The sequence below is a fragment of the Emys orbicularis genome, chromosome 1 (genome assembly GCF_028017835.1).
Source record: "Emys orbicularis isolate rEmyOrb1 chromosome 1, rEmyOrb1.hap1, whole genome shotgun sequence".
NCBI lineage: Eukaryota > Metazoa > Chordata > Testudines > Emydidae > Emys > Emys orbicularis.
This window is the reverse complement of record NC_088683.1, coordinates 43,207,032-43,234,227: the sequence shown is the minus strand read 5'-3', so window position 1 is coordinate 43,234,227 and position 27,196 is coordinate 43,207,032. Positions and strand designations below refer to the sequence as shown.

At 42.9% G+C, this 27,196-nt stretch overlaps 1 protein-coding gene across 1 annotated transcript in view; it reads right to left on the bottom strand.

Moving 5' to 3' along the window:
• The window catches only part of GRM8 (glutamate metabotropic receptor 8), a 482,743-nt gene that overhangs the window by 66,629 nt on the left and 388,918 nt on the right, over window positions 1–27,196 (bottom strand). Inside the window, exon 7 of the mRNA XM_065419971.1 lies at window positions 10,564–10,700. Within this exon, the coding sequence (XP_065276043.1) occupies window positions 10,564–10,700 (137 nt within the window). The remainder of the gene's footprint in view (window positions 1–10,563; window positions 10,701–27,196) is intronic.

Genomic DNA, 27,196 nt, shown 5'->3' with positions numbered 1-27,196 from the left:
GTAGAGATCTTATGCATCTAGCAAGGAATAGATCTAAAAGGCACATTTGACTACTGAAATTCTCTGAAGTGGCATAAGGTGCACTGCAATTTAGTGAATGCATTGGGGAAAGAATGGAAAACAGCCTCAATATTGAAGGTATTAATCTTCTCTACGGTAACTGCCCTGTCAAATGCTTCCTCCACACCACTAACATCACCTCCCTCAAATCCAGACTGAGCTTCAACTTCACTATCATTCAAGTACTAATCTGGAGAGATTCATAGATTCTAAGGCCTGAAGGGACCATTGTGCCCAGGGATTTGGAGCAATCAAATTTTTGAATTGCTCCGCTCCAGCTCCGCTCCAGCTCCGGGAAAAAACTATTGGTCTGTGCTCCTGCTCCGGGCTCCACTCCAAGGCCCTGATTGTGACATCTAGTTTGCCTTCTTGTATGACACAGGCCATAGAACTGCCCCAAAATAATTCCTAGAGCTTTTTAGTAATGGCCAGAATACACCCACAACACTTAATAAATTGTTCAAATGTTTAATTACTCTCACCATTAAAAATGTATGCCTTATTTCCAGTCTCAATTAATCCAGCTTGAACTTTGGGCTATTGGATCGTGTTATACCTTTCTCTGCTAGGCTGAAGAGCCCATTATTAAATATTTGTTCCCCATATAGGTACTTATTGACTGTAATCAAGTCATCTGTGAAGGAGTAGAGGAATGGCCACCTGGCACAGCAGGGGTTAAAGAAAACCTGTGTGCTCAGCTAGCCCTGCCCCGGTATACCTGCAGCCGATGCCAGGCCTGGAGGGGGGAGAAAAGATGGGAGCCTGGCTCAGTTGGGGACTGACAGGCAAGGAGGCAGGAGCTCTCCGTTTGCCTGCCTGAAGAGACGGATCAGTGGAGGCAAGTGGACGGATCAGTGGACACAGCCACTGGAGGCAAGTGGACAGATCAGTGGACACAGTCACTGGAGGCAAGTAAGCCTTCCCCTGCCAAGGGGAGCCTGCAGCTAAGGCCCATCTGCAGGGTAATTGAATTAGCGGGGCCATGCCCCAGGTTAAAAAGACTAATTGGATGTAGCCCAGGGAAACAGGTCTTGAACACTCCCCCGGCCAAGAGGCAGACCCATCTCCCCTGTTAAGGGATTGAACTACACAGGTCCCTGGGGAGGGTCTGGGTCCCCCTCCAGCCCCTCTGACCAATGGTATAGCCACTAGGCCACCCGGTCACCGAATGCCCCTATCACATCATCCCTTAAACCTCTCTTGGTAAAGTTAAATAGATTGAACCCTTTTAGTTTATCACTATAAGGCATGTTTTCCAATCCTTTAATCATTCACATGGCTCTTCTCTGAACCCCTTCCAGTTTATCAACATCCTTCTTGAATTGTGGGCACAAAAACTGGACACAGTATTCCAGCAGCTGTCACACTAGAGCCAAATACAGCAGTAAAATAATCTCTCTCCTCCTACTCAAGATTCCCCTATTTATGCATTCCAGGATCACATTAGTTCTTTTGGCCACTGTGTTACATTGGGAGCTCATATTCAGCTGATTATCCACCATGACCCTCAAATCTTTTTCAGAGTCACTGCTTCCCAGGATAGAGTTGCCCATCCTGTAAGTATGTTCTTTATTCCTAGATATATACATTTAATGATAAAATGTATGCATTTACAATTAGCCAAATTAACGTGCATGTTTGCTTGCACCCAGTTTACCAAGCGATCCAGATTGCTCTGAATAAGTGACCTGTCCTCTTCATTACTTATCACTCCCCCAGTTTTTGTGTCATCTGCAAACTTTATCGGTGCTGATTTTATGTTTTCTTCCAGGTCATAGAAAAAATGGTAAATGGTGTAGACCCAAGAACCAGTCCCTGAGGGATTGATGATGATTCCTCAATCACAGTTACATTTTGTCTATCAATTAGACAGTTTTTAATCTATTTAATGTATTCCATGTTAATTTTATATTGTTCCAGTTAGTTATGGAAATAGTGTGCGGTACCAGCCCAATGTCTAAGTATATTATGACAACACTATTACCTTTATCAACCAAATTTGTAATCTCATAAAAAAAAAAACAAGTTAGTTTGAGTGGATCTATTTTCCATAAACCCAGGTTGATTTGTATTAATTATATTATCCTTCTTTAGCTCTTATTAATCAAGTCCTGTACCAGCTGCTCCGTTATTCTTGCCTGGGATTGGCTGATAATTGTTTTCAACTTTGTGAAACTGGCGCTGTTAAAGCACCAAGTATGTACAGAACTGGTCTGGACTTTATTCTGCTTGCACATTATAAATTGATCCATGATCACTTGCATACGAGCCACTATTAATTTTTAATCATGTGATCAGTTCATCTTTATCTGTTAGGACCAAATCAAATATAGAATTCCCCATGTTGATTTCAGCACGGCAGAACTAAGTGTCATCCACGTATAGCTGGAACTGCAGCTCAAATTGCCCCATGGTTCTATACCATCCCCTATTTCCCTACACCCCAGTGACCTCAGAACACTTCTGCTTTCCTACATTCAGCTAAAGTTTCAATGAAATTTGGTATTCTGTCTTCACTTCCTACTCTAAACTGTAATGGTGTATAAACTGTTAATTAGTAACTATTTTTCCCAATGTTGGGTGGTTTCCAGAAATGCACAAAGGGATTACTTTGCATATCAGTTAATAAAATTTGCTTTGAGATTGATCTGGATGAAAAACACTATATAAATATACAAACATTAACAATATATTGTGCTATAAATTAGCTAATACTACTGTGAGGGACATAAAAAGCCAGGGTATGATAAAGTAAACAGAAAAAAATATGAATTAGTAAATGAGCTGCCACATGATGGTGGTTCTCTTTTACAAGACTCTATCCCCCGAAAATTCCATTCCAGAATGTTTTCTTCAACGTAATGATTTTTCATTTAGTAGTAGAGTTCAGTTATTTAAAGCAAATGCACAACAAATAAAGGTAATTTAATCAACTACCCTGGCTGTTAACAGTAAACATTATACCTCCAGATTTAAAGTACAGTTTAATTTTCAGCGACAAAAGCAACCAATCAACCCTGGTGGCCTTAGCCTACTATTTGCCCCATGTTCCACACTGCTTCACAATTTACTGCATACATACTGTTGGCAACACATTCACTGAACTACTTATTATACCTGAAAAGATGTTTCTGTGTGTCAAATATAATAACACTGACAAGTTCCATAGAGCAACTTCCGACACTTGATGGCTCTTAGTTGCTCTATCATTGCACAGTGGCCTTGAGTGTGAAAGAGGAAATACTTATTTTAAAACTGAGCAGGATGATTTAATTTATCATATGTCATAGGGGCTCTTTATATTTCTTGAAATGATCAGAAGTACACAAAAATAATCTGCAATCCCTCATGCTATGGCTATTAAAGCATAGTTCTTTCACAGCATAATCATTCCTGTATGTAAGGATCACAAACATGACAGAATACTTACTGCTGAAGCAAGAGGCTTGTGACAAATTCATAGTCAAGTTTTTCATCACACTTCCCAGTGTTGTACTGTGTAAGCAACCCCATACTTCACTGGAGAAACCTGACTTTCACTGAGCCAGACAAGGTGAGAAAAATCTCTATTTGTCTTAGCTCTTGAGCAGAGGCAGTTTTATTGGCATCTGGCATCTTTCTAATGATGAACAAATGGTTATCCAAGTTCAGCATTTCCTCTGCATGTCACTTTGTTTCCCCTGTACATAGCATTTCATGGAAGCCCTGACTTCTATTTCATTGGGGGAGGGGAGGGGGGAAAGACTATTAATTCTGCCATACAGTAAGCTTTAAAGTAGAAGATATGGTGTTCTTTTTATGTATCTTTCTATTCTTTGAACCCTGAATCAAAGGTCTGTTCAGGTGTTCAATAATGTACCATATGCTTCCTAATCTAATAGAAGTACTTCTCCATACCAACTGATGTCTTTTCTACATTTGTATTCATTTTGCTTTTTTCTTCAAAGGTAAAATGTTTAAGAACATTGGGATGTGCAATCTCCCAATGCTACAAATGTTCCATTTCTCCCCTTTTTCCTAATTAGGAACTCACAGAAGTGCTGTTTTTAAAAATAATATCTTTTTGTCCCAACCTGCCTATTTCACAGACTGGCCCACAGACTGCATTCATTGTCTGCTGTTATCGATTGGGCTGTTAAGTCTGGCATCTGCACTTCCTGCAAAGAGGCTCCCTGATGTATTCAGACTCTATTAGTGAAGGAGAACATGAGTCATACTCATCTGTCAATTCTATTGAACACTCAGGTCTATTTTAGTGGAGCCTAGCAACTCTCCCCAACATTATCTAATGGTCTTTTCCTGCCTGGCTTTGAGCTACCATATACTACAGAGAAAGTCAATGGAACTTTTTCAGGAATAGTAGAGAAAATCCACTTCTTTGTCCATCCATTCAGTATTATTCGTAAGATAACCTGATCAATGTCATGATCATTTGCATTGTTGGAAAGCAAGGCTGAACTGTACTGCTATGAGATTATTTGCATGCAACAGCGCATCCATCAACCACCCTGGTCACCATATAGTAAAATATATTAGGATGATGAGGAGTGGTCCAACTTTTTTTATCTTCTATTCGGTGCTCCTACTAGGAGTTCTTGTTTTGTTTTTTTAAATTTTTCCACTGTTATTCTTTGAGTTTGGATTCAACAGTTTTTTATAAAATCAAATTTATATTAGCTATCAGAAGAAAATAGATTCTTTGGGTCCTTTAATGAAATTTAATGGCCTAGGGCAAGCCCTGAATCTTGTTTACTACAGGTAGAGAGAAAACACCATGAGCTTCTTATATCATTTGCTTTTCTGCTGTTAGGTAGACAGGAAGTCAGTATAGTTTTAATTCTGACTCATAAAAATTGAGGGATCTCAATTCTGATTCTCTCCTACAGGGTTAGGCTTATAATTTGTGAGGCCTCTAGCCACTGGACAGAGACTGAGCACTGATACACCTCTTCTTGTGACACTGCTGCCAGAAGGTAAGTTCCGCCTGCTCTGTCGGGTTTCCAGTCTTCACCAGTTCACCAAAGCTTGTGCTTAAGGCCAGAACTGTCTTATGATTATGACCATCTCTGCTAGATCTTCATATCCACAAAGGTTTAATTGAACTCTTTCTTAGCTGAAAAGCACTGCAAATGAAGATGCCACCACAGAATAAAAGCCATAAACAAGTCACTTAACATTCTTGTATACAGTTTCTCTTAATCCAAGTGACCAGGCTTCTTCTTACTGTTAAAACAATCTTGTAAATCTGTGATGCTTTTTTTTCCTTCTGCAACTTCTATTCAGTGTAGGAGGAAAGAAATCTAATGTTAAGTACAGTGTTTCATAAATCTCCCTGTGTTTCACTGAAAAGTTTTATTGTGTTTAGATGTCTTCTTGTCTTGCTTCTCGAAGATGGTGATAATTCCAGCCAAGCCCCAGATATTAGCTGTCCTAAATTCTGGGTCAAACCAAAGCCACAGAGCTCAACATGACCAACTTAGGAGAAGTTCAGATTTGGATCTGATCTTCCTGGCTCAGGAGTTTGTCTAGTTACTGCAGTTGAGAGAAGCTGTCAGTAAGCATTTCTAGCTAGCACTCATATTACAACATGTACTGCTAAGTGACCCAAGTTCTAAAAGGGGATTCATTATTAATCACAAAAGGAAGTACATTTGCCAATTCATAAATGCCAAGGACTGCTAGCTTGTTTTTAACAGCTTTCCTCCTGTGGAGATTACATGGCTGAGGGCTCAAATTTGCTAAGCCCACACATTTGTTGGGAAGTACTACATGTGACCTGGTATGCAGAGTACTGTAGCTAAATGAATAAAACATGATATTTTGGTGGAAATAAAACTTCCGTCCCTTATGTGTTTCTTATTTGTTATGAATATGAGAACCTTTCTGAGGCAAGTATTATTTCTTTCAATGTTTGCTCTGAAATACCTTGCCTGCTACTAGTAATAAAGAAATGGAAATCACAAGCAGGCACTTAACTTATTGTCAAGGATCATATTTTATAATAGCCCTAAATTTCTATCATCATAATATAAAAATCAAACGCTTTGTGCCTGATTATTATTTACACTGAGGCCCCTTTACAGCAGTCTGGGAGTGTAAAGGGATTTTAAAGTGGGTGTAAATGTATACTGCCAGAGTGGTAAAACATGGCCTTATTGTGAATGAGAATCAGGCTCTTTGGGTTTGTGATATTCATTTGACTGCTTTAAGCATCTGCATTCAGATTGGTCCAGTAAAGGTCAAGTATCTGATGTCTCTAAGCCAAACAAAATTCTGTTCTTGTGTTAAAGTGTATATATAGGAGCTAACTATGCTTTTTTTTATTTTGACTTCTATATTGTGTTTGCCAGCTGCTTTGCTTCCATATTAGCATTGTCAGGTTAAAGTGTTTATTCCAAGTCTGCTGACAAACAAACCTTTAGGGATTCAGATACAGAGTCTTTATCTAACTACTCTATCTAAATACTAGTGTTAGTATTTTCTGCCCAAAGGAAAAGCCAATATCACACCAAGAGAGGGACAAGTTGACCACAAGACCCTGAGGAGCCAGTGAAAACTTCTGAAGAACCAAAGTCCCCAGCACACAAATCCTGAAGGTCCAGCTTAGAGTCAGGACCAGACGAGAGGGTAGTCTGATGCACTATAGCCCGTGTAACAGAGGGGACTAGCAGCCAAAATCCAATAGAAAAAATATCCTGGACAATCCTGAAAAAATTTCTAGTTTAATACGCTGCAACAGAGAAATGTACTAATCCTTAGCTAAACTTAATAGTGGCCATTGATTGTTCACAGAGAAAGCCCTTAGAATATACACAACACTTTTATGAAGTTTCACTATCCTGATCAAAAATATATAGTTCACTGAAGTATGGTATTTACTGAATAAAGTAGCTTTATGAGAAAAGTGTATTAGCTTACAAAGAAGTTTGAAATGAAAATGTCGGCAGAAGCTGGAACAGACCATATGAACAGAAGTGTAGCATCATGCATCAAATGTTAGAGTGGCACAGCAGGGACCTGAATTCTAGTTTCTGGCCTGCTGGGTTCCCTTGGGCAGTATCCCCTCTGTAAAATGGGGATGCTGATACTGTACTGAGCTCCTTTGTAAAGCACTTTGAAATCTACTGATGAAAAGAGTTAGGTGTTAGATATTATAGATGATATTTGGTTAATGTTCATTAAAAATCGCAGACGTTTAACAACTGGGTATGTAATGTAGCTTCATTAAAAGGAAGGTATCCACTCTGGAGGGTGAGAAAGATATTGAAATAAAAAGGCCTGTCCTTCGTAGGTCAGTAATGTAAAAAGTCGGTCTGTTATCTTACACCAGTATATTGTCTTTGATACACCCACTGCCATCAATGGAAATTCCACTGGGGATCAAAGACCATAATATGGTTTGCAGTGTGATGATTAATAGTGCTGGTAATTATCAGTAAAGGTTACCTGGTGCCCAATAAATGTTATCTAGTGAAAGAAATATATTATTTTGTTACAATAGGTAATCAGTAGATAAAATAACACCCACACATGAACTAAGCGTGGTGAATACGGAAATAGAACCTAAACAAAATCTATCATCATCATCATTGATAATTAATTTATTTCTATTGTGTGAGTGAGTAAGGACCCAAACAGGGATTAGGACCCATTGCACTAGGCACTTTGCAAACACAATTACACAGAAGCAGTCTCTGCCCCAGAGAGTTTATAATCTAAAATTTAGACAATATGTGGCAGGTGAATAAGAAATCAAATAGGAGAGGAAGTAGGAGAGAAAGAGATGGGAGGACAAGATTGTAGCAGACACAGGTGTGCTTGTATAACTCAGTTGTAACAGTGTTTTCAGTAGTCCCTGGTACTTGCCAGCCTAGCCTTATATTTCACATACCATCATAATTACCATATGACATACAGGCGCTATATAGAAAAGAACAAACAACCAGCAACAACAGGACTGAAAAGCTAGAGACTGAACAGCAGCTTTAGCCATCTTTTGAAGAAAACATGAATGCAGTTACAACTGAATCAAACAGAACAAAGCGCAAATAATTATGAAAAGTATAAATATTTAAATATAAATATTTCTCTTCACCAACAAGCTATTTCACTTCCTACCAAAACTGTAGCATTTCATGGAATATGGAATCAATCCCAAAACTGTTATGAACACAAATTTAGTTTCAAGTTCTTGTTCTCATGTTTTCAGGAACAGGCTAGTACATTTCTCCTTATGCTGTTGAGCACTTCTCTTTCACCTCTCCTATTTCTCTTACACTACTCAGCAGCCTGATACAAAGAGGCACTCTCCCTTTCATAGAAGACTACCAGAAGGAGATAACATAGGCACATAACTTGTTATCAAAGGCTGCATATTTGTAGGCTTCCATTTGGGCCCCAAAAATGAACTGATGGCATCTGGCCAAGCAGCAATAGAAACTAAATGGTAGATATGGTAAGGTGATTTATCAGAGCAGGGGCTGAAAAGGGGAAGCTATTATATGCATCACTGTTGGTAGCACTCTGATAATTATTGCAAAGTAGTCTCAAAGGAACAATAATTTGTAAATACTTATAGCTTTGTTTTTGTTATTATTTATTATGTGTCTGTTATACTGAAAACCAGAGCTCTGTGAAACCAGCTCTTTGAGGTTTGCATGATATGAGGAAACACCAATGGGTGGATCCAGTCATCAAGCTTCACACTTCCTGAAGAGCATTTTGTGTTTCAGGTTTGCAGAGACCCAGTGCTTAATTTGTAATGAAAGAGTTGCTGGAGCTCAAGCAATTTTTTTACATTCATAACTGATGCAGCAAACCCAGAGGTGTTGGGGCTATGAACGGTCAAGCCTAGAGGTGCCGGGGCTCAGCCCTGACAAGCCCTGGCACAAATTAAGCACTGCAGAGACCCCAAACCAACCTCACACCAAACCCTCTAAGTTTTGCATGGTTTACACTGAAACTGGTGAATTACAGCACCCTCCTCCTATGACCATAATTCCCCCTACTCCTTACATTGTGCTATTTTCTGAAGGAAAGGTGGTGCTCCATGGCCAGCAGCCTCTCCCCTTTAGGTGGTGGCTATCTGCATCTTTGGAATGTGCATAGCTAGCCCTACCCCTTGTTGTAGGGATTCCCCATTTCATATGGTGTTTTCTGATGAAAATATACTCCAGAGTGAGGTAAAGTGTCTTCAGTGTGACAGCAGTGGATCTGAGGAACAGGGGATCCGATGGTGAATGAACGGACAGGATTGGCTGCCAATTCACCTGCATTTTATGGATTAGATTCCCACTCCAAACCCCCCCCCGCCCCCAAAAAAAAAAAACGTGGTAGATGGGGACAGGGCCGGCTCCAGCTTTTTTGCTGCCCCAAGTGGCGAAGCCAAAAAAAAAAAAGATAAAACAGCAATTGGCAGCACTTCGGCGGCAGCTCTACCGCGCCGCTTCATTCTTCAGTCCGAGAGGGACTGAGGGACCCGCCGCCGAATTGCTGCCAAAGACCCGGACGTGCTGCCCCTTTCCATTGGCTGCCCCAGTCACCTGCTTCCTTTGCTGGTGCCTGGAGCCGGCCCTGGATGGGGAGCAGGTCAGCCAACCAGCTATTTTCTGAAGATCTGATGGAGTGTGGAAAAGTCTGGTGGCCTTTTGCTCACCAGCAGAGACCACCAGGTAGGGATGGGCTTGGAACTGCCTGGATTAAGCAGGGTGCATGAAGGATATGAAGGGATTTGGTATCTATTGGGAGGGTGGATATAATTAGAACAGCATTCTCAGTCAGCTCAAGTCTTCTTTGATGTTTCCTAAAGCCTGAACAGTGGTTTGGATTCATACTAAAACCCAGGATCTGGTAAAATTGCTCGCTTTCAGGTTTTGATGTGAAATGTTCCCACAGCCCAAATGAACACTATGTACAATAGCTACTACAGTAGAAACATATATTTTCATTTTATGGCACCTTAATGCATGAATCTGGGCTATTTATTGTTCTTGTTGTTGTTGAAGTGTAATCCAAATTAACAATATAAACATATAGCCATAACTTCATTCCAGCCTCTCCCTTTTTTATGTTCAGAAATTAACATTTTTTCAGTCTGGCAGCACAGTAGCCCTGTACTTCACTTTCATGTGGGAGATCTGAAGTCAGGAGTGATTGTTGGACAAATCTGCCCTTTGACTTCAAGGAAGTTGCACCCATTTACATCGAGGACATGAGTGGTGTACATCCAATCATTTTGTGAAATAGCCTACTTATGAAAAAGAAACGTCCATTACCCCTAACTGGCTATAGAGAAGATTCTAAAATAGAGTTTAAAGGAACAGAGGAACACAGGGGGAAATCTGTGCTAAAATACAAGATATTGTTTTAGCTCCCTTGCTTAAGAGAAAAATGGGAATTTTCTTGTTGCTGCCAATTATAAAAAATAATATATGTTTTTTAAACAAAAGCTCAAATGCTCTAACTTCTCATTAATGACAACTATGTAATCAACCTGCTACTTACAGTTAGATGAAGTTGATTTGTCCAGTGACCAATTACTTTGTATTCTGCACTTTTGTTGGTCATTTGATACTGAAATATATCATAGCGCCCAGGTGCATCTCCATTTTCATTGAAAATAACAGGCGTTCCAGCACTCCCTACAAAAATGTTGAACAACAATTGAAATAAATCTATTTTAGCTTCTATTTTTTTTCTTTAACGTGTTCTAGACAAAATGAGACAATATGATATGATCACATCAAGCAAGTTTTCATGCAATGTTGCCAGCATTATAATAAACCTAAAAAGCTTGTAAAGAAAAGGCCATTGTGCGATGTTATTACTTGCATCACAATATAAACTGTCCGTCAGTACCAGCTAACCTATGTAAAATTAATCAAACCAAATTACAAAGATAATTGTTCAGTTAAATGTTTAACACTGATTAACATTAGATGGCTATTATAAGAAGCAGGGATAAAATCCTGGCCCTGTTGAAGTCAATGGCAAAACTCACACTGACTTCAATGGGGGTCAAAACTTCACCTCAGGACTAGCGTACAGTGTAAGAAAAGTGCAGGCAAGAGTCAGGCTGTGTCTGGTCAGCTGAGAGTTCCCCAGACATAGGGGAGTTCTCAGCTAAAGCTTGCATAGCCTGGTCTTGCACCACACACCCCAAGACCCAGCATATGGGCCATGCAAACAGCAGCAAAGGATTTTGCTGGAGTGCTACTGGTCTCTTGCTGGTCTCAGCTAGTGAACAGTCACTTTGGGACAATTGCCAACTGGCATAGTTAAAGAACCTTAATTAAGTCAATAGAGCTAAACCAGCATAGAACGGGTGTAACTCAGGCTTGGTCTACACTTACCCCCCAATTCGAACTAAGGTACGCAACTTCAGCTACGTGAATAACGTAGCTGAAGTTCGAAGTACCTTAGTTCGAACTTACCTCAGTCCACACGCGGCAGGCAGGCTCCCCCGTCGACGCCGCGGTTCCCCCGTCGACGCCGCGGTACTCCTCTCGTCTAGCTGGAGTACCGCAGTCGACGGCGATCACTTCCTGGTTCGACTTATTGCGTCCAGACAAGACGCGATAAGTCGAACCCAGAACTTCGATTCCCAGCCGCCGAACTAGCGGCTGGGTGTAGACATACCCTTAGTGATGAATTAAGCCCAGAGTTTCTCAGCAATTACAATTGTCAGGAGTGGTGTACTGAAGGTGTGGCGAATTCCAACTCCCTCCACCCTGAAAATTAGAAAATGAGAGACAGGGCCGGCTCTGGCTTTTTTGCCGCCCCAAGCAAAAAAAAAAAAAACAAAAAACCTGTGGGGTGGCCGGAGCCAGGGTGCCGGGGTGCACTGCAGACGTGCCCCGGCTAGCGGGGGACAGGGGGAGGGAGCGGGGGAGAGAGAGAAGTGGGGCAGCCAGGGCTTCAGCGGGGCGTTCACTATGCGGCCCCGACCACCACGCCGCCTACTGGGAGGGCTCCGCGCTGCTCCGGTCGGCGGGGAGGGAAGGATGCGGGCTGCCCTGCTGGGCTTGCTACAGACCTGGCTGGGGCAGACGGAACGCGCAGCCCGCTCCCAGCAGGGCGCTCCCCTCCTCCGCGCCACTGCCCCCTACAGGGCGGCCAGATCGGCAAACAAACAAACAAAAAAAGCGGCCGTGCCGCCTTAGGATTGGGCGGAATGCCGCCCCGTAGAATCTGCCGCCCCAAGCACGAGCTTGCTTGGCTGGTGCCTGGAGCCGGCCCTGATGAGAGAACAGTCAAAGTGTTGAGGGAAGAAAGCAATGTGGGATTACACTTGCAGAAGTGGGGAGCTACTTGCTATGGTATAATGTTAAAAGACTTTGGGGGCCTGTATCAAATCATGTCTTAGCTAGAATATCTTCAGCAGAGGCTGAGGTTGGAGGTCCACATCTGGGAGTTGCCTTTTGGTGGACCTATCTGTGTGAAATGACTTGGGTTTTGTGAACATTTTGCAATATTGCAAAGCTCATACCAAAAATCTCTAGACATTCTGTTCAAACTATAAACAATTGTTATAAATTCAAAGTCATTTTGTGATCATTTGTCAGCAACCATTTAACATTGTATTTTAAAAGTAAGTAAGTGGGGGCTTTCCATGTTTTATCCACTTACAGTGTAGTTATGCTGCAATGTATTATTTTAACCTATGATTGACTCAGGTACTTATATGCAACATGTCACCATCATAACTATACTGAATGCTTCATAACAGAAGGTATATGGTAGAAATCTTAGGAATGTGAGAACTGGTTTGGATAAACTTAGAGCTTAGCTGGACCTTCACCTGTCTCACAAACCAAACTTTTTCTGAGGCTCAAATACATTTATGCTTCTTGTCCATTTCTTACTCACCTTCAGAACCAAAAGTATCAAAATATTTCAAGAAAGTCTGTTCTTGCAGTACTTCTAGCCTGCCTGGAATCAGGAAGTACTGTAATCTCTATTCATAAGGTCTCCAGACTATTTTAAAAAAGCCCAAATGGGAAGTATTTGGCCCAATGGAGACGTAGTTCTAACCAGTCTCCCCCACACGCCAATCAAAAGAGAGTGGGGTGACTATGCTGCACCCTCAAAGAAGTGCAGCAGATTACATTCTTCTCAGCGCAACCTCAATGCTTCCCGATACTCCCACTGGGGGTGCAGTGGTGCACCATCCCTTCTCTTAGGACTGTAGTTCAATGCCATGATATAGCCCTAAAGAGTGATAAAGAAGGACGAGCAGATGGGCTGCATATCTCAACCAGTCTCCTGAGCTTTGCACATCACTAACATAGTCCCTTTTAGGTGTGCATTTGTCAATTTTTAGCATCCTTTTAAAGGGAGTTTCTGTGAATGACAATGCATATTATAAGGATTCTGTGGCCTCCTAACGTCTTCATACCAACTCCCTCAGAGCTCTACAGGCACAGTGGGGCTAGAACTCAGAACCCCCTCCCCACACTTGAACAAAAGGAGAATCTTTGTTAACATGACACATAGCTGGGTAGTTCTGATTCCATCCAGTTGAAGGCAATGCATATCAGCCAGTTCAACACAATATAAAGGGAAAGATTACCGTTTATTAAGGCTAAAGTCATATTTCCTTATCATAATATGAAGTAATAATCTAGTACTGAAAAATCCCACCCACCCTGGGTAGCTGCCAGCAGTTTTATAGCAAATGACTCTTTGTAGTAAACTAGCATATTAGCTAAACAGTATTAAAATAATGGCCTTCTGACCCCAATCATATGTGAACCCTTCAAAACTGAGGTCAGTTTAAACAGGGCCAACACTGTGATTGAGAAAAAAAATGAAAAAAAAAATACATAAATGAGGTGCATGTATGAGAGAGGGGAGCAAAAGGAAGATAATATTATAGAAGTGTTTGATTTTTTTAAACCTTTTGGCAAGAAGGATTCTTTGTGGTAAACAATTGTTTTACAAGAGTGGTAGTTCTCAAACTTTTGTACTGGTGACCCCTTTAACATAGCAAGCCTCTGAGTGCGACCCTCCTTATAAATTAAAAATACTTTTAAATATATTTAACACCATTATAAATGCTGGATGGAAAGCGGGACTTGGGGTAGAGGTTGACAGCTCGCGAACCCCTGAGAGGTTCTGACCCCCCGTTTGAGAACCCCTGTACAAGAGATTCCTTAGACATGAAAAATAAAGTCGTGAAGGTGTAAAATATCACAAATCCACAAGCCTGATAAAGCTAGCTGAATATAATGTATGCCAATACATTCTGCAACACATTCTGTGTTAATACTACTGAATCTGAGAGGAATTAAAGCGTCCTTAATGAAAATGAATGTGTGGGGCTGTGTGTGGAGGAAGCTGAACAGCTAGAAAAGCAGATACTGAGATAGTGGTTGACTCTGATAGTCAGGAATTGATTCCCCAGTAAAGGACCCTAAAAATGGAGCAGTGGTCAGCCTTTTAGAAATGTAATTGGCTTTTTAAGAAAGGAAAAATGCTAATTTCTATCAACAGTCCTGGGATTCCTCATATAGGTACGTTTAATGCTTCAAGGGCTTGGTGTAAATGCTAAAAAAAATGGCTGTGATGATAGGCTGAATCAGGGCCACGTACCAACAATTCCAAACTCTCCTGTAGCTGATTCAGTACAGTGATTTCCATAATATTTCATCAAATCTCAACACCTTGCTATTCTCATGATACCAGCATATCAAACTGTAGCTATTTTCTTAAAGTAAGTGTTACTACAGAAAAGCCTCATTATTGACACCCTGATTCTGGAAGCTGATCCATGTGGGTGGATCCTTTTTTCCCCACTGGAAGTCCCATTGAAAATGAAGACTCATTGTGGGGGTCTGCCCAGGTTGACCAGCTTATAGGACTGAGTCCTTTTGATGCATTCAAATACAGACAATAGACTGGTCTACAGAGAAAATCTCACAACATACTATAGCTTAAAAAATGTGTTAGAATTAAGCCATATTGGAAGAACGTGGCAGTTTATAGGATCATCAGTCATTATAATTAATAATCAGTTTTGAGTGCTAAGGATTTTTGTATAGCTTCTCTTTTTAATTAACTGTTCAAAACAACAAAGAAACTGTCTGATGTACATTAATTAAAATGTGATTGGGGAAGTAGCAAAGGAAAAGTTTGTATTTGAACTGACAAGACTTAGAAATCCCAAAAGAGAAGGAAGTATCTTTAACATTTAAAAGGAACTATTTGTCACTGATATGCCTTTCAACAAGACAGATGAAAATAGAAGGTTTAAATGAAATCAACTCATAGAGAAAAGAGGAGTTGTTAAAACATTTTATACTTGGTTAAGGGACAGAAACGGCAAAGAATTATCAACAATTAAGTAGAACTGAGGGAGTCTAATTTGCGAATGTTAGGCTGGCAGACAAAAGAGCAATATGCACTGTATCCAGTTATGTAAGGTTCAGTGATAAATGCAGCTATTATCTATGCAATCTCCATACAGAAGATCATATTCAAACAATGAACAATATGTTCTCTAAAATAGCAAACAATTATTGTCCTACAGCTATTAAAATTTGCATCTTCAAACAAAGATCTTTGATAACACCACTCTAGAATTACTGATCATGAGCTGAAGCCAGTGAAAGATTCTCCCTTATCATGGACCAAATTCTGGCTGCTCTTATATAAGTGCACCAAACAGAGTTAGAGGGGGAATGGGAGAGTGCAGGGGTATGTAATATGCTGATTTTGTGTGTGTTTGTGAGATGATATTGTTGCCAAGTGGCTCGCTCAGAGAGACGATAAGGGGCCCAGGTACTACAGTTCATATTGTAGAAGCCTATTTTAGGAGGTACTGGACAATTCTAGTTCTGATTCCACAGAGGTGAGTGTAATTTGTCTGGTGTCTGTTGCCTGCAGCATGTGGATTCATTATAAACCTGCTGCCCATTACATTTCTGCGCAAGAGACAGCCAGAATCCCACACCTTGTATTCCTGTGCAGAAAGGGGAAGTGTTAGTGTCATGAGTGGTACCAGACGTCCAGAAGGGAGTAGACTAGACCTACGGTTTCACTGGGAAGAGCACTCTGCACCGTATGTGCACACAGTGGCTGATTCACACGTGCTTCCTTCTCCCAGCAAACCTTGAGGCATTCTGCCCGTTCTCTCCATAATGAGGAAGTGTATCAGAGAAGCTTATCCGGCTTACAGCTGGACTGCACAGCAAGTTAAAGGAGAACTGCGAGAGTCACACATTAAGTACATTGCTGTATTCCTATGAAAATGGAAACATACAGAAGAATCCATTAAAAAGTCAACATTTTCCCACCCACATAACTCCTATTCTATTTATATAGAAAAACAGTGGCAATCTCAGCTACCATGTGACTGTTGGCAAATCACATGGATACAGTGAGATATCAGAAAATATTCAGTTTTTGTGCAGCAACCACAGAACTAGGATGCAACAGAGACACGATGTTGCATTTGTGTGAAAGAATAGGCTGGAGTCAAAATGTCAGTGGACAGATAATATTCTTTTTTTAATGTAAACAAATACACAATGATTTTAAAAGTTTTTTTTTAATATATCTTGCACCTTTAGCAGTTGCTGATGTATTTTTCATAGTCCTTCTCAGAACAGCTTATGTTCCTGATTTTCTGCTGAGGGAAAATGAGAGCTCTTTTGCCTTAAATGTATGCCGGGAACTGAGTGAGTAGAGAAATGCTAGGGAGCCTCTGTCACAAATATAACTGAACTTCATTTGCAGCAGTGTCACCAAAATAGTACATAAAGCTCAAGAGAACAGTAGAGTTGTCACCAACTCCCTCCCCTCAGAAATCACATATCCTCCCTAGCTCTCACTCCTCTACCATCGTCCCACACTCATTTTTCCTGAGCCGCCTTCCTCCTCCCAGGTCACATTACCAACCTTCACTTTTCCACTGTTTTCTTTCATGCAGCTCCACCCCACTTACCTAGAAAGATACACTTATTGTACCATGATTACTTCTTCACTGCTGGCCCTCCATTGCACATGCTATGTTGTCATTCCATTAGGCCATTCCTGTCATGTTCAGCAGCACAACAGGTGGATTCTCCCTAGAACACTTGGTACTAATCAGGAGACGAACATGATACCCTGATGACTTAATTTATAGCCAAGCCATTCTGGAGCAGTGGTGGCATTGCAAAATAAATAAATAAATGAAAATGTAAAAAGGAGGGGGCATAAGTGTGGACCTTACAAAGGGCTCTATATGAGGTTAAATATGTAACTCATGATTTTATAAGACTTCTTCATCTTCCACTGGTATCTGGATTATTTCCTCTGAACTGAGCCCTTGTGGTGGGTTGTGCTGCATAGTGTGCTTGCAATGTCACTTCCATTCTACACCCTATTTTTGACATGCACACACACCCTTAACTTTGCAAATAAAGGCTTATTGAGCTGAAAATTGGTAGAATGCTTCTTGGGCCAAGGTAGAATATTTCCTACCAATTTACAGAGATACTGAAAGTGGGGAGAGGGGATTCTGGAATTACTGTCTCTTCAAATACGGGGGTGCCTATCGTTTGAAAATTCTTCTCTCTTTTTTTGCTTACTCATAATTTCAATATTACAGGTGGTGCAGACATGACACACACCTATCAGAGGACTCCCTTTGGGCACACACTAGTGCCAGTATCAGACCAATAGAAACACGGAAGAAAGATCGTTCAGATTATTTTGGGGAACAACCTTTGGAAATGTCAGGAAACAGGAAGTTATTGCACAATCACTGGAAGAAGAAATTTCTTCTCCCAATTCCAGAAAGCATGGCATGGGGAGCCAGGGAATTGCCAGTGTGTGTTGTGAGGGAGTGGGAGGGGAGTAGAGATATGGGAGTACATGAAGCACTCAGCGTGGAGGTGGGGGGCACAAGCAGGGAGCTGGATCATGCAGAGGGTCACAGCACAGTGCAAGGGGCTCAACAGGGAATTGAAGCAGGCGGGAAAGTTGTAGATGAGATGGAATCCACAGAGCTATCTATAGCCACATGGTATTGCCCAGAGATGAGATTCAGCCTCCTGAGTAGCACTTCCAGGCTCATGGACACCTGGAGGCTTGCAAGAGCATAGCTGCTCTCTGGTGAATCATGGTGGTTTTCTAGAGGGAGCAGCTACCTGTGGTTAAGAACAACACCTGTGTAAGGAGCAGTTAGCACCATAGGAGTCTGGCGGACAGTTAAAGTAGCATTACTGCGAGGACCTAAATGTCCCCCTAACATGCCTCATTCCCACTACCTGAGCTTCTACCCAGTCTCCAGTGATACCCACTGCCTGTGAGTCCAGGTCTTCAACCTCCCTGCCAGACGATCCAGTCTGATGAACCAGCTCTTCAGCAAATTTCTACTTTTATCTGCCAGCCTATGGGACAGCTAATGGTATCTGGGGTCTTGACAAACCTTCAGCTATCAGGCTCCTCCTCTCCTCCGTGTCCTCTAACCAAAACAAAGGGCAGGGAGGAGTGAGTCAGAGGGGAGAAACTAATAACTGAAACTCTGTCGGGGGCATTAGGCTCTTCTAATCCATGACCACACCCTTTGAAGTATGTACACACTACTTTAAATTCATAGTTTTGTTAGTACTTACATACAAGGAAGCATGTATTTGATGGCATATTTACTCTTTCTGTCCTGTCACTCCTCTCGAAAATTATACTGTAAGGATTGAAAAAAAAATCACTAGGGAAATTCCAGCCCCCCAAAATTATGTTACAATGAAGTTGAGGTTATGGCCATCGTGCCCTTCATCAATGCTTGTTTAAATCCTTGAAATGTTAGGACAAATCAGGAAATAGTTAACTTCCCTTGCACCAATCCTGTACAAAGTTTTAGAGATTTTTGTTTTTTGAAAATACATCAAATGTGAGAAAAACAGGAAATGAGGAGATAGTTTTATTCTTCTCAAACAAGACACTGATGTAGCCTTAATTCCTCCTCCTTAGGGATGCTACTAGGAAATCTGAACATCACATCAACTTAGCCCATTGTAACAAACATGTCATTTTTCTGTATGTCCACCACAACTCCCAATGAGGACTCCTGTACACACAGTGCAACAGGATCCTAGATAAGAACAATGTAGTACCGTTAATCTATGGATCAACTGCTTATGGTTCAGCAAGATCACATTAGACACACTGAGCTATCTCTCCTTGTTTCCAGCTGTACAATAATCTGTGCAATAATTAAACAGGCTAACAATACATTAGGGAATCTCCTAATATGATTTTCCTGTAGTTGACACAGGTCACAAAAGGCTCCATTTTCTAACTATGCTGGAAGGAGGACAAGAGAACTGGATGTTATTTAATTAGGCCACAACTTTATTCCTAAATCGATGGCAGAGTGCTCTCCGGTCAACGCCGGTACTCCGCTGGGAATGAGAGGAGTAAGATAAGTCGATGGGAGAGCGTCTCCCGTCTACCCAGCGCAGTGTAGACACAGCAGTAAATCAACCTATTCACGTAGCTAGAGTAGCGTAACTTAGGTCGACCTACCCCAGTAGTGTAGACATAGCCTACATGAATAACGTAGCTGGAGTTGACATAGTTTAAGTTGACTTACTGCGGTGTCTACACTGCACTGGGTCGACAGGAGACGCTCTCCCATAGACTCACCTTATTCTTCTTGCTCTCGGTGAGATACCAGAGTCAACCAGAGAGAACTCTGCCGTCGATTCAGCGGGTCTTCACTAGACCCACTAAATTGACTCCCAGTGCATTAATCTCAGCAGCATCGATCCTGCGGTAGTGTAGACTTAGCCTAAGTTTCAGAGAGTGCCCAGGCAATTAAAGCGTACCATGCAGGTAATTCCATAATCATTTGCATATACCGGGGGGGGGGGTTTCTGTCAGCCCTCCCTCTTTTACCCATCCTGGTCCCCAGTCAACATGCTGCTGAGACCTCACCATACCCTCTTAAATGAGAGTTAAGGGAGCTATAAAGGAAGGAGAATTCGGCTCCCTGCCATATCAATCAGAGGAGCCCCAAACACCTCATGTTTCTACTCCTTTAAAGAATACCTCCTTTAAATCCTTTACCAACCCATGTTATTTGACCACTGTCTCCATTCCCTACAGAGGACCTGCACTGGACATCCACCACAAGGAGGCACCAGCAATTAGCTTGGCTGCCATCCTCCCTCTGTCCCCCCTCCCCCCATATCTAACTAAGTTTTCAGACTTCTACTAAGGGACCTCTTTAATATGGACCAAAAAGGTGTGAGCTCCCAAGTCTGACAAGTAGACCCCATCCTCCCTGAATAATTCTGGTGCCCCATATGCTATGTCCAGATGAAAAATTACTAGCCCCCCTCCCCTTTGCCAACTATAAATTTGGCCACCTCCCTATTTACATACCTCCTAGCCTTGTCAACCTGAGGGGACTTCACAGCTCCCTGCCACACCCATCATTGCAACCTGTCCAACCAAATCATTTTTACTCATAGGAAAAGTTCCAGGATCTGCCCCAAGTCCTTCTGAGCTCTAATAATTAAGTCCACTACTTTAAACGTTCACAAATAATTTTCCCTGAGGTGAACCACAATCATATCAGGTGTAGGCTCAGGGGCCACAACGGTGTACAGAAGGGGCAAGAGCTTGTCTCAAAACATGCCCCTCCTCCCACACCAGCTCAAGACTGCTTCACCACTGAGACCCAGCAGTGAACCTCCCGACAACCTGGAAGCCTACCTATGAGCCCAGTAAACAATAGTGTGCCCGCAAATCCACACCGTCAGTCTGGCCCATGTGCCAGCATCTGGAATGGAAGCACAAAGGAAAATGAACGCTGATTCCCCAATTGTGATCTCACGTGCATTCGGCATGCTTTAGAATGTCAACACAAAATTGCCTGAATTGCACTAGCCCCCAGAACCAGCTGGGCCACTTCTGAATGAGTGGGAACCAAATTCATGCGCTGGAAGCCCCAACCTGATCAATCCCTGTCTTAAAACTGTAACAAACTGGTATGTTGTGAGGGGATTCCCATCATGGTGAATCAAGGGCTCATCACACCCTGACCTTATTGCCATATATGCCCTCACAGCCTCCCAGGCTCACCACCCTCCTGTAGAATAATGGATGCATCCCCGTATTTGACCTCCTTGAGGTTCATATCACAGATTGCCTCTCTCAATATGTATCCCTCAGTTCCAAAGTCCATCCAGGAGAGTCCCTACAGGACCCAGGTACTAGTTCGCTGTTCCTAAAAGCTCAAAAAAACACTACCAGAAATGTCACCCCGAACAAGGTCACCTCTTGTTCACAACAACATACGGGCTATAGAATCCATACCTTATCCCTAAGCATATAACCTGCGATGGGATGGGTATCTTCTCTAGGGCTGGTGCGTCTAGACCACCCTGTTAGAAACCTCTGAACTAAAAACCCACTAGTAGGATCTGGGTAACCATTCAGCCTACTGGCAAATGTAAGGGCTGCTAGGCAAGTGGAGATGATTGTCAGGTTGCTAAAGGGATGTACTGCAGCACCCATTCCTCCATAATGGGCCATATCGGTGACAGGCCCTCCCACTCCTGAAATTGCACAAAATCATTACAACTTCTCTCATAGCTCTACAATGTTCATGGAGCCACCAATCTCCGCACTACCTTGACAGCCATCATATTCCAAGGTTCCATAGTGCTAGTGGCATCCATTCAGGTTCCTTGCTAGCTTCTGGTTACAGCTCTGAAAATGTGCCCATCTGAAAATGAGACATCACATCTGCTACGCCATTATCAACCCCAGACACATGTTTGGAAGAGAAAAGATGTCAACGTTTAAACATTGTAGTACAAACACCCTCACCAATCTCATAACTCTGTTTGATCTAGACAACTGGCTATTGATAACAAGTACCACTGCCATGTTGTCACACCAGAAACATACCCTTTTATTAGCTAACTCTGTCTCCCAAATGACCAAAATGGGGGGGGGGAAATCCAGAAATGTTAAATCCTGCACTATTTTTGTATCCAGGTGGAGAGTCATCTCTGGGCACACTACTTCCCTTGATAAAATACCCCAAAACCCATATCTCCTGAAGCATGTGAGTGGATATTTAAATCAGCCTCCCTCCACAATCCATTTCTCCCTCCAGAATAGACATGCCATCAAAATGGCTCAGAGACTGCTCCCATACCCCCAAATCAAACTTCACCCTTCTAGTAACTCACCGCAAGTTGCCCCAGGGCTACCATCGGTAGGCAAAGTTAAGAAGCCCAATAATGGATTGAGCTCCCAGAGAAACTTTCCTGGCTGCTCTGCCTCTCCTAATCAAGCCCAGGAGCTGTGGAAGCTTAACCTGAGGAAGTTGTGATATACCCGTCAGTGTGCCTAGCTCAATCCCCAGGAAGGTAAGTGTAGTGGAAGGCCCCTCTGTTTTTTCCTTTGCTAGGTGTACCCACAATTTTTTGAACAGGGTCAGAAAGGGGGCCACCAGGCTAACACACTTATCCGAAGAGCAGCAGAATACAGACCCTGGACTTCAGAAAAGCAGACTTTGACTCCCTCAGGGAACTGATGGGCAGGATCCCCTGGGAGGCTAATGTGAGGGGGGAAAGAGTCCAGGAGAGCTGTTTGTATTTTAAAGAAGCCTTATTGAGGGTGCAGGAACAAACCATCCCGATGTGCAGAAAGAATAGCAAATATGGCAGGCAACAGTCTTGGCTTAACAGAGAAATCTTCGGTGAGCTGAAACACAAAAAAGGAAGCTTACAAGAAGTGGAAACTTGGACAGATAACTAGGGAGGAGTATAAAAATATTGCTCAAGCATGCAGGGTGTAATCAGGAAGGCCAAAGCAAAATTTGAGTTGCAGATAGCAAGGGATGTGAAGGGTAACAAGAAGGGTTTCTACAGGTATGTTAGCAACAAGAAGGTGGTCAGGGAAAGTGTGAGACCCTTACTGAATGGGGGAGGGAACCTAGTGACAGATGATGTGGAAAAAGCTGAAGTACTCAATGCTTTTTTTGCCTCGGTCTTCACAGACAAGGTCAGCTCTCAAACTGCTGCCCTGGGCAGCACAGTCTGGGGAAGAGGTTAGCAGCCCTCAGTGGTGAAAGAACAGGTTAAGGACTATTTAGAAAAGCTGGACATGCACAAGTCCATGGGGCTGGATGCAATGCTTCCAAGAGTGCTTAGGGAGTTGGCTAATGTGATTGCAGAGCCATTGGCCATTATCTTTGAAAACCTGTGGCGACTGGGGGAGGTCCCAGACGACTGGAAAAGGGCAAATATAGTGCCCATCTTTTTGAAAAAGGAAAAAGGAGAATCCGGGGAACTACAGACCAGTCAGCCACACCTCAGTCCCTGGAAAAATCATGGAGCAGGTCCTCAAGGACTTCATTTTGAAGCACTTGGAGGAGAAGAAGGTGATCAGGAACAGTCAACATGGATTCACCAAGGGAAAGTCATGCCTGACCAACCTGATTGCCTTCTATGATGAGATAACTGGCTCTGTGGATATGGGGAAAGCGGTGGATGTGATATACCTTGACTTTAGCAAAGCTTTTGATAGGGTCTCCCACAGTATTCATGCCAGCAAGTTAAAGAAGTATGGATTGGATGAATGGACTATAAGGTGGATAGAAAGCGGGCTAGATCGTTGGACTCAACGTGTAGTGATCAATGGCTCAATGTCTCGTTGGCAGCTGGTATCAAGAGGAGTGCCCCAGGGGTCAGTCCTGGGGCCGGTTTTGTTCAATATCTTCATTAATTATCTGGATGATGGGATGGATTGCACCCTCAGCAAGTTCGCAGATGACACTAAGCTGGGGCAGAGGTAGATATGCTGGAGGGTAGGGATAGGATCCAGAGGGACCTAGACAAATTGGAGGTTTGGGCCAAAAGAAATCTGATGAGGTTCAACAAGGACAAGTGCAGAGTCCTGAACTTAGGATAGAAGAATCCCATGCACTGCTACAGGCTGGGGACCAACTGGCTAAGTGGCAATTCTGCAGAAAAGGATTTGGGATTACAGTGGATGAGAAGCTGCATATGAATCAACAGTGTGCCCTTGTTGCCAAGAAGGCTAATAGGATTTTGGGCTATATAAGTAGGGGCATTGCCAGCAGATCGAGGGAAGTGATTAGTCCCCTCTATTTGGCACTGTTAAGGCTATATCTGGAGTACTGCATCCAGTTTTGGGCCCCCCACTACAGAAAGGATGTGGACAAATTGGAGAGAGTCCAGCGGAGGGCAACAAAAATGATTAGGGGGCTGAAGGACATGAGGAGAGGTTGAGGGAACTGAGCTTATTTAGTCTGCAGAAGAGAAAAGTGAAGGGGGATTTGATAGCAACATTCAACTACCTGAAAGGGGGTTTCAAAGGGGATGGAGCTAGGGTGTTCTCAGTGGTGGCAGATGACAGAACAAGGAGTAATGGTCTCAAGTTGCAGTGGGTGATGTCTAGGTTGGACATTAGGAAAAACTATTTCACTAGGAAGGTGGTGAAGCACTGGAATGGGTTACCTAGAGAGGTAGTGGAATCTCCATCATTAGAGGTTTTTAAGGCCTGGCTTGACAAAGCCCTGGCTGGGATGATTTAGTTGGGGATGGTCCTGATTTGAGCAGGGGGTTGGACTAGATGATCTCTTGAGGTCTCTTCCAACCCTAATCTTCTATGAGTTTATGATTATATGAATTCACTCTGCCTGCAAACAAGAAGTCAGCTAAGTAATGCACTACCTGCCGTAAACCAACTTTTCACATCACTGCCCAGTGTAGCATTGTACTAAATTTCTCAGATGCTGAACAGGGTATTGCACATTCCATGAACACAGTTTTATCAAAATATAATTGTCCTTCAACAGAGAAATCCAAAACGTTAAAGTCAGTATGCACCGGCAGCAGTGGAGAAGCAGACTTGATATCACACTTGGCCATCAGCGCCCCTGGGCGACAAGAACTAACCATACGCGCAGCCTCATCAATGGATAAATGCAAGGCTGGGTCTATTCCATCATTAACTGATCTACCTTGTTGGTATGACAAATGGTGAATTAAGCGATATTCTCCTAGCGCTTTCTTAGGGACCAAGCCTAAAGGAGAAACCTGCAAGTTCTGTATAGGTAGATGACTGCATGGCCATTCTACCCTATACTACTTTATTTCTTGTGTAATCTTTTTCTTTACAATATCAACCATTCCCACTAAGGGTATCAATTATGTGTACATCACATGACTTCTTTCCCCCAGAAAGAGGATCCTAAACCCTGCCGTGAACCCATCCCACAAATATGCCCCTTTCATCGCATCAAGATAATCCCACAAGAGCACCCTTAACACCTCCACCTTAACTGAAGATGGTACTCTTATCCAGCCCCCCTTTTCAGCTCATCCTCCACCCCTTTGTCTTGGCCCCCATACCCTGCTCCTGATCCCATGGATCTATGGGCAGCGCCTGACTTATCCCTCTTTCTGTTCCTCCCCGAGGCCTTCCCAGGTTGCTGTGGAAATTGCTGGCTGAATGCTCCCTAAAGCATATTTCACACTCATGCCTACATTTGCAGATGCCATGAAAACAACCACTTTTATTAAATGCCCAGCAAATGTCATTACGAGCCTCGGGCTTCTGGCAGGCTTGCTGCAGAATGAACAGGACACTATCAGCATGGAGACCAGGCCCCTGTGGTGCCATCCACTCTAATCACAGTGTTTAATGTGGTTTGTGCCACTGGATCCTGGTTTGTGATGCCACCCTCTATCTATATTGTTTGTCATAGTTAACCCAAACGCATTATATGCATATATTTGAAGAACACAGGGCTTCTGTCTGGGTAGGCTTCTGCAATAACACCCTCCTAGATCAGAATGGCAGCTTCCAAATTTTCTGATGTTCTAGCCTCCCTGGGCTACTTGGGCATTTCATTGCCCTGCTTGCTCTGTCCTGACTTACTATCTGTTATTACCTCCCTGTGCAACAGTGACAATATGTCTACATATTCACCTCTCAAAAATCTTAGTAGTACTGTGAAGGTGAACTCCGATTGGGTCAGCCACTCCAGCATACCCACACTCAAACTAACCATTGGGGCACCCTCTGTGCTTTGTTGCCCCCCAGCAATTCTATCTCACAAATTCACACTGCGTACCAGTGGGTGAGTTGTAGGGTGCTCATAAGTCACCCCCACACTTACATTAAGGGGTATCGCCCCCTGGTGAGAGATTTGCCCCACTTGACTATTGTCTGTTTCCTAAATTCAAGCCCAGGCTGGATTTCCATTACCACCACCACCCATAGAAGCTCCCAGCTGCTGCAACAACTGAAGGTTAGCTTGTAACTGCCATGTAATGCCATTAGCTTCTGTAAAAGGTGTGTGTACCCCAGACAACTCCAACACAGGTCTAGGACCCAGATTCCTACTCACCCACCCCCATAGCCTATTTGCTAGTTCTGCTACCGTTAGGTTCAATGTCTCCAGAATTCCATGTGGGGAGGGGTAAGTAACCATCCTCCCCTCCCACACTTAGGTCCTCCAAAAGGAAAAGTGGGCAAGTTCCCTGAACCCCACCAAGGTCATCCCTTCAGACACCTATTGCAGAACTGAACGGAAGAGAATCACTTTCACACCCTGCCCCTGCAACCTTCATCAAGTGTTGGGTACACTCCCCCCTGCTAGTCATGCCGCTCTCCTATCCTGCAATCTGTTCATTCAACTTTCCTGGCTCTGGTTGACACACTACATCTTGTAAGCCTTGTAGTGCTGCAGAAACAATTAACAAAACAACTTCACAGATTACTTGAATAAATTCTCTCCTGACTCCCCTACCCCCAATGCAACTGGCCCCCCACCAGGAGAGTTTGCTTCCCCATGATCCAGCTTACTTCCCATTTGAGGGGAATCCATTTGGTAGACAGACAGAGTACCCTGGGATCTGCGCATCCTGGTCCTGGGGCCATCTCCTTGCCCATGCGGCGAGGATCCTATCTCCTGGTCTCCCAGGGCCCCTCGAGCCCCACTCCATCCACCCCTCAGCTGGGTTTGGAACTCCCTCCCCATCTGCTCTAACACACCTGCTATGGCTTGCTGGAAGGAGAGGGACACCCTGTTTTCACTGGTCTGCTACAGTCCCGCACCAATGAGTTTGAAACTCCCTCCTGTTTTCCTCTTTTGCTA